General features: G+C 31.2%; 3 protein-coding genes and 2 long non-coding RNA genes across 15 annotated transcripts; 4 read left to right on the forward strand and 1 right to left on the reverse strand.

Moving 5' to 3' along the window:
- Window positions 1–9: 9 nt before the first annotated feature.
- Window positions 10–1,513, forward strand: LOC100878646 (uncharacterized). Of its 2 annotated transcripts, none has more exons than XM_012293314.2 (4): window positions 10–246; window positions 768–937; window positions 1,015–1,152; window positions 1,220–1,513. In XM_012293314.2, exons 1-4 carry the CDS (start codon window positions 159–161, stop codon window positions 1,478–1,480), a joined length of 657 nt encoding a protein of 218 aa, XP_012148704.1. In that variant the 5' UTR covers window positions 10–158; the 3' UTR covers window positions 1,481–1,513. The 2 variants fall into 2 exon arrangements, with proteins under 2 accessions (XP_012148704.1, XP_076394268.1); XM_076538153.1 differs by lacking the exon at window positions 10–246 and adding an exon at window positions 385–680.
- Window positions 1,514–1,876: 363 nt separating this feature from the next.
- Edc3 (enhancer of mRNA-decapping protein 3) lies at window positions 1,877–6,266 on the forward strand. Of its 4 annotated transcripts, none has more exons than XM_012293308.2 (6): window positions 1,877–1,998; window positions 2,983–3,153; window positions 3,223–3,470; window positions 3,547–3,695; window positions 3,774–4,025; window positions 4,096–6,266. In XM_012293308.2, the coding sequence occupies exons 2-6, from the start codon at window positions 2,996–2,998 to the stop codon at window positions 4,687–4,689; spliced, it is 1,401 nt and encodes a 466-aa protein (XP_012148698.1). In that variant the 5' UTR covers window positions 1,877–1,998; window positions 2,983–2,995; the 3' UTR covers window positions 4,690–6,266. The 4 variants fall into 4 exon arrangements, with proteins under 4 accessions (XP_012148698.1, XP_012148697.1, XP_012148695.1 ...); XM_012293307.2 differs by lacking the exon at window positions 1,877–1,998 and adding an exon at window positions 2,007–2,138; XM_012293305.2 differs by lacking the exon at window positions 1,877–1,998 and adding an exon at window positions 2,616–2,824.
- Window positions 6,267–6,460: 194 nt separating this feature from the next.
- Window positions 6,461–17,336, reverse strand: LOC105663586 (MAP kinase-activated protein kinase 2). 5 transcript variants are annotated; one of them, XM_012293312.2, is made up of 10 exons: window positions 16,605–17,336; window positions 15,583–15,846; window positions 14,010–14,298; window positions 9,646–9,785; window positions 9,501–9,565; window positions 9,317–9,424; window positions 9,154–9,252; window positions 9,002–9,077; window positions 8,706–8,916; window positions 6,461–8,633 (listed from the first exon to the last, which is right to left on the reverse strand). In XM_012293312.2, the coding sequence occupies exons 2-10, from the start codon at window positions 15,615–15,617 to the stop codon at window positions 8,394–8,396; spliced, it is 1,263 nt and encodes a 420-aa protein (XP_012148702.1). In that variant the 5' UTR covers window positions 15,618–15,846; window positions 16,605–17,336; the 3' UTR covers window positions 6,461–8,393. The 5 variants fall into 5 exon arrangements, with proteins under 5 accessions (XP_012148702.1, XP_012148703.1, XP_076394265.1 ...); XM_012293313.2 differs by lacking the exon at window positions 15,583–15,846 and having other exon boundaries at window positions 16,605–17,333; XM_076538150.1 differs by lacking the exons at window positions 15,583–15,846; window positions 16,605–17,336 and adding an exon at window positions 15,089–15,113.
- LOC105663585 (uncharacterized) lies at window positions 9,783–13,555 on the forward strand. 3 transcript variants are annotated; one of them, XR_013040138.1, is made up of 3 exons: window positions 9,783–11,349; window positions 11,790–12,373; window positions 12,645–13,555. It is a non-coding gene; the product is annotated as an uncharacterized LOC105663585 (long non-coding RNA). The 3 variants fall into 3 exon arrangements; XR_001097026.2 differs by having other exon boundaries at window positions 9,783–11,010; window positions 11,225–12,373; XR_013040139.1 differs by having other exon boundaries at window positions 9,783–10,864; window positions 11,225–12,373.
- On the forward strand, window positions 15,846–16,689 carry LOC143265514 (uncharacterized). The gene is made up of 2 exons (XR_013040140.1): window positions 15,846–16,206; window positions 16,281–16,689. It is a non-coding gene; the product is annotated as an uncharacterized LOC143265514 (long non-coding RNA).
- Window positions 17,337–17,443: the final 107 nt, after the last annotated feature.

A 17,443-nucleotide genomic window follows, 5' to 3' on the forward strand; every position in this document is an offset into this window, starting at 1 on the left:
TGTCGTACGCAAGCACACAGACGCCATGTTCATTTGTCAACGGACGTCAAGGTGTGATCATCGGAGAGAACGAAAGTTGCTTCGAAGAAGTATGAAGATATTGAGTGCTTCTATCGAATCGTCGTACAGTTTATGTGTATATAAAACTATTTAACGATATGGCGTCCTCGGAATTACGGAAACGTAAATTGGAAGAATACGAAATGCAGCTGTTTAACTTTCATTCAAGAGCCGTGTATGCTACTTGTAAGGCGCCGCCGTTTTGATTTTTATATTTGAATGTTTTTCAGATTATTTGGCCTTTTCAGTATGCACAACGATATATTCCGATCGTTGGACGGGTGCACTCTGGTATCATGTGAATTTAATCATGACTAGAGTTACACTCGTCCATTGCTTGGAATACTTTCACCGGCTCCAACAAACGAAGTTAATCACAAAGACTAACGCTTCGCTTTTCTCTTTTTTTTTCCTCGTTAAAAACAAATAAAAATTGACCTTCAATTAATACATATATTATTTGTTTCTTGTGTTTTTCCTTTAGTTCCTTTGTGTATTGTGCTTGCTACTAGATTAGTAAAAATGTATAGATTTAAATAATTGTATTGCAAAATAGTTTGATTTAATTTTATTGTATGAATTATTTCACACAGAGCAGAATGTAGCGCAATATTAATAAAGTAGTAATATTTATATTAAACTTGAAATTTGAGTAGTTTGATTGGTAGAAATAATTAATTTTATGCAAATATTTTCTTTGTTTTTAGTGAAAAATATTGTACACGAAAGAATTCATTCCACAATTAGTAAAATGTGTGAAACAATTAAAGAAGTATACAAATTAGATTCTGAGAATGTAGCAATTCTTAAGAAAAATCAGAAGCAACTAGAAAAATTATATTATGAAGCAATAGTGTTGCATTTAAAAAATATTGAGGTAAATACGTTATTTCCAACATTCCTTTAAATTATGACATTGTAACAAGAGTAAATAAACATAGTTATTTTATTTAGACTATTGTAAATAAGTATATTGCTGTACCAAGTAATGTTCTGTTGGAAGAAGACAAGTATCAAAAAACACAATACAGTGAAACAGAATTTCAGAATATGAAACAAAATTTAGAAGACCTACAACAGAGAGCAAAAAGAGTATGTATTTCGTTATTCTATAAGCATTGTGTAATATAGAAAACCTAATTTTGTATAAATATTACAGGGTACTATTTTAAATGCTGCATTGAAAGAAGAAATGCAAATCCTTGAGCAAGTCCCAATATCTAAAGATAGTGTAAATAAAATGTGTAATATTATTGATATTGATCTCAAATGTTTAGATACATGTAACAAAATGTATCAATTAGTGGATGATTATAAACGATTTTCCACGGGCCTCTTTACAGGACCAGTTGTTGACAAAACAAAGTACAATGCAGTAAGGAATCTGAAGTGCAAAGATTTCAATGTAAATGACTTATAAATTAAATTATATTAAAGATTATTATTTGTTTAAGGGACAGTATTCCTGTATTCTATGAATACTGAATGATATTTGTATATTTTATACTTTTATTAAACGCATTTTATACAATTTATAAAAAAAAATAAAATTATTATGAATCTAACGATAACAAATCTATAACGCGTAAATAAATACCTAAGTAAAATACGTATATTATATATTCGTCCCTATTCTGAAACATTAATTTTGTATTTCATCATAAATATACCGTTTTATCTTAAATGGAAAAGCGATAAAAGATAATATGTACATTGCATATCAAAATATTAGATATTATAATTTACAAGTTTTCTTAATACTTCAACGATTCATAAAAATTATATAAAATTTAGATACGCGGTTAATTTGTAGTTAGGTTGTTCGCTTCCATCGTAAGGTCACTTACACGGTTCTCTTCTTAAATATACGTGGAGGGGATGTGTTGTGCCAAACGGTACTGAAAGTTAGGTCTTTTTCACATCAATTTGTAAGAACTGGTAAGACACGTTTTTGTATTAACACATACTTACTTGAGTTGTATGGTCAAGTATTTGGGTTTCGACAAAGTTTTTTAGTATTTGCTTGTATATGTTCTTTTGTATAGTAAAGAGCAGTGTAAGCTTTTCTAGAGAAAATGGTAAGGTAGGGGAATGAGATCCCATCAATTGTTAATTTTTGATTAGTTTACAAATTCAAAAACTTATAAATTTAGATATTTGAAAATTTGAAGTAATGATAAATTTTTTAAAATTTTAATAAAATTAAATAAAAATTGTTTTGTTTACAAATAATATATTAGTACTTTGTAATAATAATAATGAACACACATCATCAATGATTTTTTAATGTTTTTATTGGACGTTCAAAAAAAACTCAAACTCAAAATAAAAACACATAGGTTTAACAGTGCATATGTATATGCGAATTCGTAATAATAAATTTATATCTATATTCAGCAATCTATATTTTGCCTTTTTATATAGAAATGTATTATAAAATATGGATAATTTGAATAAGTATTTGAAAATTTCTAGTATTTTTTGTTAGTAAGAATCGATAATATAAGAGCTGAACCAATAGTATCGAGGTATGACTGTTTTTTGCTTACTTATATCGTATCATACAAAGCGGTGTGCGGTTTGAGTAGGGATGAAAACATATAAGAATTTTGTTTCTGGCATTGCAAGTTGATAAATATATTGACATATGTTTAATACTTTTAAATTTCAAAATAACTATAAAGTCTTAAATTAATCGAGACGTTATTAAAGTTACTAACCAATTATTGTACAAAATATATTCACATTTAGTGGCTTACATTAGGTTTGTGTAACTTACGTTTTTGATCAATTTTTGCATGTTTTTATTTATAATTTATGAAATACATAATATAGGTATCATTTATTTACTATTACTGTACTTGCTAAAATGAATTTTTGTCATGAATTAATATTTTTCATTGATGAATTTAATGTGTCCAGATAGATAACCAGAATGTCAGAACAATTTGTGGGTTGTACAGTTTCTGTGAAATGTATCGAAGAAATCGGTACTTACCAAGGACAGATAGTTGATTTAAACAAAGATTATGTTACACTTTCAAAAGCATTTTGTAATGGTGTACCTCATTCTTCATCTGTAGTTGTTTTAAGGTAGTACAATTTTATAGTTATTCTAGCAATTTATTATCTTCAATCATAAAATTATTCTTACCTTTTCAGTGCGAAGGATATATTAAATGTAGAGTTTATATCGATTAATGACACATCTAATACAAATGATACAAGTCAAACACAAAATAAAGTAACTGTAAAAAGACCTATTGCTAAAAGAGCTGGAAGGTCTTTTTCAGAAAGCGTTCCATCTTCTGTTCAATCTACATCATATCAGACACAACCAAATTTGAAAAAACCAGATAGTATCGCACAATCTATTACAGAGCAATCTACAAATGGAAAAGTTCCATTAGGTATAATAATAACATTAGAACCTTTTTATATTTATACAAGTATTAAGTAAGGTTAATAATAATTTATTTATTTCAGTTGAATCTGCTAATAAACCACTACCAAGAAGATTGAGTCATAGACAAAGAGCTTTAGAAAGAGATGAACACACATTTGGTACACCAATTGATCAGTCTTTAAGTCAAGATTTTGATTTTGAAAAGAATTTAGCGTTATTTAATAAAGAGGTTTGTTCTTAAATGTTAAATACAATTTGGAGAAATTTTCCTTGAATTGATATGAAGAATAATATATGCTTTTTACAGGCTGTCTGGCAAGAAATAAACTCTTTAAAGCCAGACATTGTTAGGCAATCGGAAAATAATAGGGGAAGATATCGGCATGATGAAAATGTTATTGTTTCTGAACCCACAGTTTTTAAACAAATAACAGTACCTAGTGCTGGAGAAAAAGAATATGTAACAGATAATGGTTTAATAATTCCTAGCATAACACTTAATCTTCATCGTCAATTAATAGGAGCAGCTGACCGACTTGGAATTAGTTGGGAACGTAGGGTATGTAAAATTCATTAAAAAACAAAGCAATAAATTTATATCAATAAATAAAAATAATATAATTAATTAGGTGGAACTTCTTGGCCGTGCTGGTGCAGAAATAATATTGCAGTTACTGGGAGGAAGTCATAGACTTAATCCAAATAATGCACATCAATGGCCAACAGTTGTAGCACTGTGTGGACCTCATCGCTCGGGAGCTGCAGGTGTTAACTGTGCTAGACAATTATCTAGTCATGGTGTTAAAACGATAGTATTTGTGGAAAATTCTGAAGATGTTTTTCTATTACAAGAACTATCTTTGTACAAATTAACAGGTAATAAGGTAGAGAGTAAAGTTAAAAATTTACCGGCCGTAGTGGATTTAATACTTGTAGCACTTTGTGACGAAAATTCTCCAAGAACAATTACACCTATAGCAAGGTGGGCAAATAGTAACAGAGCACCTATTTTAGCTATTGAACCTCCAGCTACTGGTACACCTGGTATACTTAGCAAATTTAGTTTACTCGGTGGATTACCATTGTCTCATAGCATCGATAATGGCAGACTATATTTATGTAATCTTGCACTGCCAAACAAAGTATACGCAGATGTTGGTATAACGTATAGGTCTCCTTTTGGACCCAAGTTCGTCATTCCTTTGCATTCCAATAACTCTTAGCAAATTTATTAAAGCGGTGATAATTGTAATTAAATATTTTAATTTAATTTGATATCACTTTAATCGCCTTCCGTATATTACATCGAGAATGCATTATTTGAATTTATTTGAAAATGATTGCGGAGAATGGCATTTAATGTTACATAGTTAAAGTTTAGTCTGTACATAGACTGTTGTAATTAAATGTGTAAAGTCACATACAATTGTTCGTTTAAATATATAAGTATACAATGTATACAGAAAGATCGGGTTAAAAAGGGTACATATACGATGTTTGGTTTTGTAAGTTACATGAAAAATCAAATGCTTTTAATATAATAATTCGAAATAAAACTTATTGATACATAAATTTTTAAACATTACAAATCATCAAAATTTAATACTGTATGTGCTTGATACATTTCAGTAAGTATGTAATTTGTTAGTACAATATAAATATAATATTTTTCTCGTGAATAATCATATAATACAAACACAAACCTTAAAAATATATAACATGTGAAAAATATTTAATTACTCATTGTTTATATTAAACACAGAACAGATAGGGTGATAGAAATCAAAATTTCTTTTATATTAGGTTTTGAATACTAAAATTCTACAAAATAATTTTACAGGACAACAATTTATTATAAGAAATAATCATATTTTTTTATAACTTGTGATATATTATCATAACGAGTCTGTAAAATAATTGTTTATAAATTGTATGCCATTTGAATGAAGTTTGAATAGCACTTGAGTACATGGATACTACTTAAAAGTTACAAGAAAAATACATGCGAACATTAATTACATTATTCAGGGCACAAAATAAATCGTGATCGTTAAAGATTATTATTTATTCTTATGCTTAGAATATAATTTAAAACTTTTCAGCTTTGTTTCTATATATTCTTAATGTTTATCATAAATTATGGAGTGAAAAATGTTTTTATCAAAACGATGTACACTGCAGTGTCACTATATGGTTTACACGAGGATAAAAATGAAATGGGTCATACAAATGAAACTTTTACAAAAGATGGCCTGTTTCACCATTCTTGCTCAGACTACACGCAAGTACAAAGATTCGGCCATTTCAGTTTTCTTCGACTGAGTTCGAGTTTTGTTCGATTTCGATTTTCGACCTAATTTGATCTTCGATCGATTTGATCTTCGATCAATTTGATCTTTGACTAGAATGATGAGAAACGCCATTTATACGTAAAAGTCGGTATCCAGGAAACTCGTTTAGTAGGTCATATAGTGAAATTCCACTGGTGAGTTTAATCGCATGTTTTATTATACCTTGTGCCAGTTTTTACTGAATAATGTACCAACTATAATAGTGTAATTGAAATGATTAGTTATAACAAATATTTGTACAAGGTTTATTTTAATTATAGATAGCTTAAGTTATTTATATTTTATATGTAAATACGTATTTATATATCGTGGAAATTAATCTTGACATTTGATTATGATAAATTTTATGAATATTACTGTAATTTTTCAAGAGTTTTTCAGATGGATAAATATAATTATGCTTAAAAATATAAAATGAACAAATAAAGATGATATTTGTGTTAATTACACATTAGTGGCTAAGAAAGTAGATATGAAACAAAGTTTGTTTGAATGTTATTACTATTATATGTGTTTATTTTAACTTTTGTAACTGTAGATCGTTTAATTTTTTTTTACACAGTAATTTCAGTTATTGAAATAATACAATTTTAGTAATCATAATTACAGTACAGAGTTACAATTAAATAATGAGTTGACTGTGTCGTAATTAAAGACATTCTGTATATTTATTGTCAAGTTTCATAAATGCAGTGCAAACCAACAGACATAAATCCATTACAAAAATACTTTACTACTGTAGTCCAGCTCGAATTAAATTTAAATATATGTATTAATTTCCGTATACTTTATAATCGTTCTATTCTATAGAAATTGTACTATCGCAGTTTTATCAAGTATAACAATGCAACAATATTTTTATAATGTAATATGCTTAACTATATATAACATTTCAATGAAGAAAAATTATTCCAAGATTATTTTGAATTAAAATACCCATCAGTTTTTGTACGTGGTTAATAATTAGTTGTTTTATCTTTTTCAATAAAACATAAGAGCTGAACCATCATACAATATTTATACCACAGAAAATTTTGTTTCCACGATCCTATAATATTATATGATGGTAAATATACCATAAAAAGAAAATTGTCAATGAATTTAAAATCTTAAAATAATGCAGAATGGTGGAAACAAGTTAAGGCCCAATCAGTTCTATTTCTTTGTTACTTATCAGTCATAAAATTTATGTTTAACTGTTACAAATTTTTAATACTTAATATAGATGACTACTAAGTATATGATTGATCACTACTATTAATATTATCTTATTAAAAAATAATTCAATACATATAATATTTACAATTCATAACATATCAGTCGTTTCTGATGAAACAGTAACACGTTATATGAGATTTAATCACCTCTTAAATATCGCCAAAATATGCACTTAATAGTAATATATACCTAACGGCTTTAGTTGACCTTACAACTGAAAATTGACCTTTAATTAAGGCATTTTTCTCCTCTAGGTTCATTTCAATTTTTATTCTATAATACACCTAAAAAAATATAATTGCTACATTTATTTAACGAAGTTCATATACTTGTTTCTCGGTTTAAATTTGTTTATTACAAATTTTGCTATTTTAAAAATAAACAATTATTTTTAGTGCCTAAGAAGCAATGAGGACAACATATGTCAGTACTTTATGGCAATTATAAAAATTGTTCGCATATTAAGCCTCAGTCAAGGTTATCACTTAGAAGTACATTGTACATTTTTGCATTATCTTTTAACTGAATATCTCTTTTATAGATATATATAATTTATAACCGTGCGTGATTAAAAATTCAAAAATATTTTGATAATTACAATAATGTAAGTATTCGTGATTAATTAAAGTACTGTAATTATTCAAGGATGGTATAGAAAATACCATGGTACATGTTAGATTTTTTAAATCTTACAAAATATGTTGTAAGTAATCATTACAATCTTTCAATTAAAAGTAACATTATCCATTATTTCATTTCAAAGCATGAAATATACTCAGTATTTTTATTTCTTTTCAATATGAATATTATTATGTGTACAGCTAACTGATAGCAAAAAACGTTAATTTTCAACGTTTTACCAATAAATATGAACAACAGGAATAGTATCATTATTTAGTCACAATATTTCTTGATTTCTAGTTTATTTACCTCTGCATTTATAAGTGTTCTATTGAAAGTGAAAAATGCACTGTATATTTTATTAGGCAGCGCTCCTCGCGCATTATTCTTTCATTTTTAACATTAATAGTGCCTTTCAATAAATTAAGTATCTATAGTTATAATATTTGAAGAAAAACTTCTTAGAAGTGGTATGTAAACATAATAGCACAAGTTCGTGCAATCTATTAGGAATTGCTAGAATACTATAATTCAGTTTCCATTTCTCTATAATTTTCCATTTTAGCTGCATATATTTTAAAATACATAATAACTGTCCTCATGATCACTTCTATTACAACCACTTAGTTTTTACATCATACCAATGATCAAAAAACAATTCTCATAGTAATTACGCTATACCTTACACATCTTTGTAAAAAAATACGCCAGTGGTTGCTGGCTTTTATTGCGTCTTCCTAGGATGCAGCTGTTGGATTAGCAGTTGGCGGTACAGCGTTCGTTTGCTTTGCTCGTCTGCGTTTATTTAATAACGCATTATTTGTGTGATCCAATTGTTTCAAATTAGCTGTATCGTAATCTACACGCATTGTGGCTAAAGATCGTGTCATTTCTTCTTGAACTTCCGGCCAAAGTTCTTCGCCCTCTCGTAGCACTCGCCCAGTATGTAAAGGCGTAGGTGGGACTTCCGTATATTGCTATATAACAAAAGTAATACTTACGATTATTACAAGGAAAACACCTATAAATATAAAAGTCGAAATGCTTACAGCAATCCATTTGTTACGCATCACTTCATCAATCTGCAGTCTTTGTGCTGGATCCGTACATAGCATACCCTTAATAAGAGTTTTCGCTTCCGAGCTTACGTTTGACCATTCAGGAGCTGGAAAATCATACTGGCCCAATCGTATTCTCTTTTTCATTCCTGGTGAAATCGCTAAACCGTGGTTACTATAGAAAGGTGGAAAACCACACAACCTAAAATATTTTATAATGTTGATCTATTATACAAATTGATATACAAATTTACAATTATAGTTGTTCATAAGTAATTTTAACTTACAGTATGTACATTATGACTCCAAGTGACCATATATCACAGCTTTTATCATATTTTTCTGGTCCCAAAACTTCAGGAGCTAAACAATAAAAGAAACATTTGCTTAATTATTTGTATTTGTCATACTTGGAACTAGAATTTGAAATGCTACCTACCAACATAATATGGTGTGTAACATGGTGTTTGTAAGGTATCCTTTGAATGTGTCTCTTTTGCAAAACCAAAATCAGTTAATTTTAATATTCCAGTATTGTCTGAAAATAATACATCATATGTAATAAATTCGTGCTTTATAAATTAATGTATATAAATACATACCAGGTTTGGAATATAAAAGATTTTCAGGTTTAAGATCCCTGTGTGCAATATTCATATCATGTAGATGCTTTACAGCAACACAAATTTCATACATTATCTGTGCGGCTTCTGTAAATGAAATATGAAAATAAGCAAATTTTATTCTTTGTTTAAATATTTTCAATACCGATCAGTTTGTTTATACCTCTCTCTGTAAAAGCACCATCTTGTCTATCTTGTATTCTCTCAAATAATTCTCCTCCTTCCATACTGAAAATTGATCAGACATTCAGCTTTTGTTTAAAAACAAACATTAATGCTATAATAATATTTAAATATAAATATCTTACCATTCCATAACAACCAACAAGCATTTATTTCCACTGTACGTGTTTTCATACACATCTTTTACTTGAACTATATGCCTGCAATTTGATGCTCTCCAATGCAGCTCAACTTCTCTCCGTGCCTTTACACAGTCATATAATACCTACAAATTAAAAATATATTTTATAAAATAAGGCTTTCAATTGATATTTATTGAACATAGTAGCTGTATTCATATAACTGCAAGTGCATTAAAATTAAATACAGAAATGTTTTTTTTACTTTATTTCTCTATAGTTTCTACGAAATTTCACAACTCTATGAAATTAACAGCAATCCTTGAACAAATGAAGTGACGTAATCAGTTGAGATCAAAATGAATATAAACATGAGCATGACTTGCAATATGACTGTAGATATAATTTTTATCTGAATTAAAAGAAAATTATGAAATTATGCATGTCAATTTTTCACGATATATCTGAAAGTTTATAAATATGCGGATAACTTCGCATATTCGCTTTAAGTAGAATGGTGAATGACCCAAACCAGCTGACGCCGCAATATCATTAAATCGATAAAACTTGGGTTCTGTAGCCGTTCGTAACCAGTATTTAATATAAGCTAATAATATGCGATCGAAAAGTGCAACGTAATACCGTAATATCTGAATATTTAAATACGTCATTTTTAATTTATTCCAATTCTCTTCGCTGATTCAATATTACACGGGTGACATTATTCTCGTATATTACGAAGACCGATACGTCTTGCTTATCTAAAGTGCCACATATGTCAGACATTCGCAATTTCAACTGCATTAATATATGTAACGACTGTCCTTTGTTTAGCTTCATTGTTGATTTCAAAAACTACGTCCCCTTTCCTGTTAACGAATCTCATGCATTGCAATCTGTTTGCAATTCTACGTCTCAACTTTTAAAAACAAAATCTTCACGGAAAGTGTTACGGTTGCGAAATAGAAAAGATACGGAAAAAGTATCTCACGGCTGACTGATATATTTTTAAAGCATCCAATATATCGTGTGAGCTAAAAATAACCAAATACAATTAAATCCCGGGAATCGGGCTCGACAAAGCTGAAACCGGTTTCAATTCGTACAGCAGTATCAATAGCGATGATAAAATGGACTAAATCTGGAGTAACAATAGGACATAGAAATTGATTTGCTTGAAAAGGTTATCTCGTAATAGCACGTGCAACAGTACGAATAACAAAGGGTTAGTTTCGAATATTTGTGACGGTTTGTTTCCAAATGAAAATACGTCGGTCGTGCGCAATAATCAATCGACAATTCGTATTGTTGCATGATAATGGAATTAGCGGCGCGATAAGTATAAACGTACACGTGGAATTAATATTGACGGTCAGTTAGATCAGATTATTCTCATCATCCTACGCAACAGTATTTTACGTAAAAAATGAAACGCATGACTTGGCTCATGCGCATGCGCATTGGCGTAATTAGAATTTTCATCTGGTGTGCTTTCTCAAATTTATTTAGTGTCAATGTCCCATCATACTAAATATGATCACTCGGTATGAAAATTTGTAGCATGAGGTATGTTATTTTTTTTTAGAAAATTGTAACTGGTACAAGGAGATCTTAAACAAAAGAGAAACGGATTTAAATCGTCGATTTCCTGTTACTGAAATTTCACTGATGATTCGCAGAGATATGCAGAACGTGTTCCCTCGAAACGAGGTACGAAATAAAAATTCAACTATTCTCGACGGTGTCAATGAATACGATTGGTTATTTGACTATGGTAGTTAATCAACGACTATAATTGTATAAGCGTGAAACTGTGTTGCATGCTGGTGTACTGTGACGTTCACGAATATTGACTTTTTTATGACTACATAAAGGTGCTCGGCAATATGATTCGATAACTTTCTCCTGAAGTATGCCTTGTGGTACTTTTTCTTGATTCAGTGATCTATAATCTATGGAATTTGTACATAGTTAAATTTACTATTTATTTCAATGCATTGTACCCTACAATAAGGACATGGTCTCCACTTGCTTTTAATTTCAGGAGATCTAATTTGTGAATTTAAAATTTCCAAATCCCCATATTCCCACATTTGTAAAATACCAAATTTTCTACTTTCTAAATTTAAAAATTTCTTTTTTGTACTTAGATGTTGCACACTGCAACATTCTTAAATATTGACACATACAAATACTAGACCAAGGGTTACACTAAGAGTACAGTGGCCTGTATCGAACAAACTTTCACTGCAGAATACAAATACAAGTTATTGCATCGCTACACCGGAAGTACCCGAAGGTCTTAACGACGTATTTCGAAAAATGAGATTTTTGATTTTGCAATCAGACTGTTTCATTATGTGGCTTAATTCCAACGATGAAATATCTTCGACATAATAGAGTGTTATTAATTTTGTTAAACTACCAAATTAACCGGATTCTGAGTGGATTTAAAATAGATTGATTTACGCGCGCAATTTTCGGGACATAAATTATTTCAGACTGCGATTAGGAACCCATTAATTCTTCAGCCCTGAATTACCGACAGAGTGACACGTTTGCAGGTATTAACTTAATGTTAGCACGCATGAGATCATCAATACTATATAAATAATGACATATTTTCGTTGAAGCTTATCAAGTACTTCTATTCTTGTCCATTCGGTCAGATATGTATGTACACGCCTCCTCTCCAACGTGCTTGTTTACTTTTTTATATAAGAAAGATGGAAGCGTAAGTATTAACGCATTAAGTAGATTTAAAACAGTATTAAAAGAGAAGATAATAAAAATTGTATATATAAAAAAATTGTATAAAAATTAATTATACTACAAAAAGATTATTTTTAAAATAGCAAGCACATGTTTACCGCATGATTTCCGTAATCGGTCATTGACATTCCGTGAATCTATGTTAATTTTTTTGCAATACTCGATCGAATTGTTCATAAAATTCTGTTAACAAAAATTTCTTGTACATTCCACAATTTTTTTCGCTGCTTCAGTACCATCCAGGGCCGTATATTGAGACTTCACTTTATGATTACTTTGGGACCCCGTAAAGCCAATGACGCCATTGTTGTTTTCATACCCGTTTGAGTGAAAACGAAAGAGGTGACAAACTATATTTCTAAAATCAAAAAAGAGTTTTGATATTTAATTCTTACAAAGTATCTCTCAGAGGCAAATAACCCGTTCGCCCCGTGTTGGAGGAAAATGCTATATTTCTCGCCAAGGAGAATGTCAGTGTGAAGTCAATAAATTATATACGGAAAGAAAACAGAAGTACGAGGATCCCTGAATTTTTTCAAGGTGATACACAGAGAAAATGAAAAGCAAGTCGAGTGATACACCACATGGTCAGAATTGTCGAATGGGAAATCACCGAGTATAAATAGAGGATGACTCGCAGTCTGGACTCGCTCGGACATCGTTAGTCGATGATCATACTTCACCAAGCGAAGTAGGTATTGATACATCGTGGATCGATGATCCTCTAATTGCGTGTTAGTATGCACATTTAACATAAGATATTGGGAATTCATCCTTGGAACATTGTTCTACTGTTCCATAAATAGCCAAGGATAGATGTATCGTGTTACACTTGAATGTACTTTATGATAAGAATGTTTTAAACCTTTGTGAAGTACACTGACAAACACTGTTCCTTTTCCACTGAGAAATGTCCCGTTATTTATTAGTTTTTTTTCTAGTGAATTTGCACGTTTAAAAATTTTGAAATTTGGGGATTTGAAAATTTTTAAGTTTCCGTATTTTGTTTTGCAAGATGGAAGACGAGTGATGAAAGGTTCCTCGTCCTATACTGTAGTTATTTTGAATAACGTCTACGTTGCATCCAGATGTACGTTATTACATTCGTCGAACGCGCATAATACATTTGCATGGTAATATAAAACTATCTGACGTTGCTATCTACACCTGTCGAACAATCCTCGTACTCATTCGTTTTGCAATCACATGTTCGTACACGATTACTATTCGTGCGTGAAATTGCAATTAAGTCCAATATAATATCGACTCATAAAGAGGAAGTCGAAATTAAGGTTCTACATTGTGTTGCATATAAAAAATCTAATCAACTTTTAACAATTGCTAATAAAAAATTAATCACAAATTTTCCACTTATTTTAGCGTCAAAAATAATTTTGACTTTAAGATTATCTTTTAACTCGAAGTACATTCACTACGTTTTAGCAGCACTGTTGTTTTCCATTAAAAAAGGGAAATGGAAGGACTGATTACTTCCGTAGTTTGAAACAGTCAATTTACCGCTCTCACTCTCACTAGGAAGTTAAAACATCACCAATCAGCAATCACAAAGAAAAGATAGAAACTCATGATTACCTCACCTTAAGCGCATACTTTTCCCTTGTATTTTTGTCATAACACTGAACAACTTTGCCGTTTATCCCAAGTCCTAATACGTGATTACTGATTTCATAATCGTCCGTGATCGGTGTAGCTTTCGGTACACGAGTGTCGCATCTCGTAAGCGGATGTTCCATGGTTTTTCGTTTTGTTTCCACGACCGAAACTTCCTTCTCTTTCGTTGGCGGTTCGATCTCTGTATCCGCAGTTCGTTTCCGTTTTCCTTTCTTACTGTCTTCGTTTTCTTCGCCAACGGGCCTCTTGCACTTTCTAAAATAGTTAATTGATGATTAGTCACTTTTTTAAGGCATTCACCTTTTCGGGAGAACAGTATACACCCACAATATAAATAAAAGTCTAAATAAATTAAAACACTTCATGTGAAAACCGGAAAAGTACAAGTGACTCAAACACGACTGCCTAGGCGATAAGGAAAACTTTAGAATGATAGTATACTTCGTGCTGACACTTCTGAGTACGCTACACAAGTGACATCAGTATAGGTAAAAAATCATTGGTGAACGAAAGTGTACATTATCACTTGTAAGGAGCAGCGCTTTATCTCGAGAATTACCAATGATACCAGTGTTGGGCATCGTGCAAATAGAACAATATTTGAATGAGAACAACGAATAAATAATAATAATTATTCACTTATAATTGGAATTATTTATGTGAAAAAGCATTATCCATTATTATTATGTAAATCATTTCAATAAGAAAATATTTATTAATAACTAAAAAATAATTCATTTGTTATTTTAAATAATTTTTGCACAACACTGAACAGAAATCGACCTATTCCTCAATCTACGATTGAATTAGTAATGCTCGTACATACAATTTTCATACGTCTCTAATAATGCAAAAATGACCGCATTAATGTTAAAATATGAATTGACATAAATATGAAATTAGTAAAACATTGACGTAGATTAAAGCTACATACATGTAATGTATGTTTTTATTTCATATAATAATTATATTTAATTAGCTGGTTGCTGTAATTAATTTACGAGAAAAATTTAATCGGACTCGATAAAATAATTATGAAACGTACACGTGAATATTGGTAATTCGTTACGTGTTTACGTCTTACACAACCAGTTTTAATCGATTGCAATGAACCTAAAGTACAGCGATGGGCAACTGCGCTCGATGAGTACAACAGCCCTGCAATTTTCAGATTTATAAAATTAATAAGTTTGCCCACTTTATCTGCCCATCACTGCCATAGTACACGCTCGCGATTGGCGTATTTAAAAATTATCAGTACAACCTTCTAATCGAACGCGTCGACTATGTGCAGCCTTCACGCTATAGGCGAACGAGATAAAAAAAACAATGGAAATGACTGATGAATAGAAAAAAACATCATAAAACAGCATTCAAACTCAATCGTTACAATTCAGGGTAAATATTTCAAGGATGTGTTACAATCGATACGCGATTAAATGACAACGTGCAATTGCAGCGACTGCAATGATAAAAAAGTATACAACGAACGATGAAGTGTATAAAAAACGAGAAAATAAAATATAATATGACAGAGACCTCCAAAATGTCCACTTGGCTGCCGATTTCGGCATTTGTGTAGGTTGTTAAGTTTCAAAAGTTTTAATGGAATCGTCGAACGAGGATTAAAAGCATCGCCTTCCAGGAAAGCCGAAACTCCAAAGAATTCTCAGAGTCAAGAGAACGCAGCCAGTAGCGGGGTTGTTATAGATAAACCGTGAGCTCTGCGTCGTCGAATAAAATAAGAATTTTGTTTGATCGTAACTCAAGATAATCACGGAAGGAAGGGAGGCCAGCTGAAAACTGAAGATAAAAACTAATGAAACTCATCTTTTTACAATGGAAGAGTGATTGTCGATGACAAGAAGCGTGCAAAAAAAGCCATTTAGTAAGAAGCAATTTTGTGTAAGGATACACGTGGATGGCGCGTTGTTGCTCAATAGTTCTAATGAGATGATTCGTGTTTTTGTTACGCAAGTAACACAGCAAAAATTCGTGAAATTGCCAGGATAAACACAATGAAGGGAACATAACACAAAGTGACTCGTCGAAGATCTATTTGTATAAACTCATATTCACCGCCAAATTCGCTATACTATATTTTATGCACGATTGACATAATACTTGGACGATTCACTTAAAATAGCGGTTGCAGCATATGAGGTATACAAACAAGATAATGCGTTAAAAAATGCCACACTGAAATAATGAATGAACCAATAAAATTAATTTTTTAGCATAATGTACAGTAGGCGGTATTCTTGACTTTCCATAAAAATGGCAATGTAGGGGAAGAGGTCCCCACTACTCGCTACTGGCGAATTATTGCGAGAGTTGTTTAGAAAGTTGCTACGCGTTATATCGCTGTAAATATCGCGCTGCGTCATATATCGTCACGTGTCGATTATTGTCACATGCTATACATCGTTTCACGTTGTATCGCTTTGCGTTGTATCGTCACATGTGGTGGGGCCTTCTTCCCCTACATCGCCATTTTTGCCGAGGAAGCCTACCGTTCTCGCCAGTGTACACGTGAAATTTTTGCAACGGTTTAGGCGTACCTGATGACGTTTACTCCTTCGAAACCACTTCCCGCCACAAAAGAACACGATTCAAAGAAAGAGCACCACTGTTATAACATTTTATTTTTCACTCTGTTACGAAAACACTCGATGATTTTTTAAGAATTATATTTGTTACAGTATGTCATTGACACTGATTCACAATTTTTACGCGTAAACAACGTCCGAAAAAGCGTTCACGGGTATTTGCAATATAATTTATATTTTTATTATATTTTTCGTAAAAAGAGGAAGGAACAAAAATTCTTTGGAGGTGTGTCACCCACGTTCCAAACGGTCGAACGGATTGGAATACCTGTCTACCTGTCGTGGAGTAGCCGGTTTTACGCAAGTATTAAAATCTTTGATAACGACGTTGGAAACTGAATGATTCGTTGCGAGAAACGTGATAATAAAACATTTAACCAAACGCGAGCTTTTCCACAACCATACTTTCCGTTCATTCGACCGATCGCTACTGAACCCAAGTCCACTCAGCGACTCCAACTTTCGTACGAAAAACCGATTCACAAACACCAGCGGATAAAGCGGCTATGGCGGCAAAGCGCCTCTACAAGCAATCTTAGGATGTGACTCACTCCACAGGGACGACTCTAGGGTAGAACTTTTCGGGTTCTTTAGACATTGTACCACACGCGTTACTTCTTTACACAATAACTTCATTGTTTATACTGACGTAACGATTCGATAGAAACTGAAGGCATCTGACTTCTCCGAATTAAAAATTTATAAATCTCTAAATTCGAAGATGACGAATTTCTTTCATTATAAATAAAAATTCTAATTACTTATATTTAAAAGCAATACTTAAAATAAAA

The sequence above is a fragment of the Megachile rotundata genome, chromosome 12 (genome assembly GCF_050947335.1).
Source record: "Megachile rotundata isolate GNS110a chromosome 12, iyMegRotu1, whole genome shotgun sequence".
In the NCBI taxonomy this organism is placed as follows: domain Eukaryota; kingdom Metazoa; phylum Arthropoda; class Insecta; order Hymenoptera; family Megachilidae; genus Megachile; species Megachile rotundata.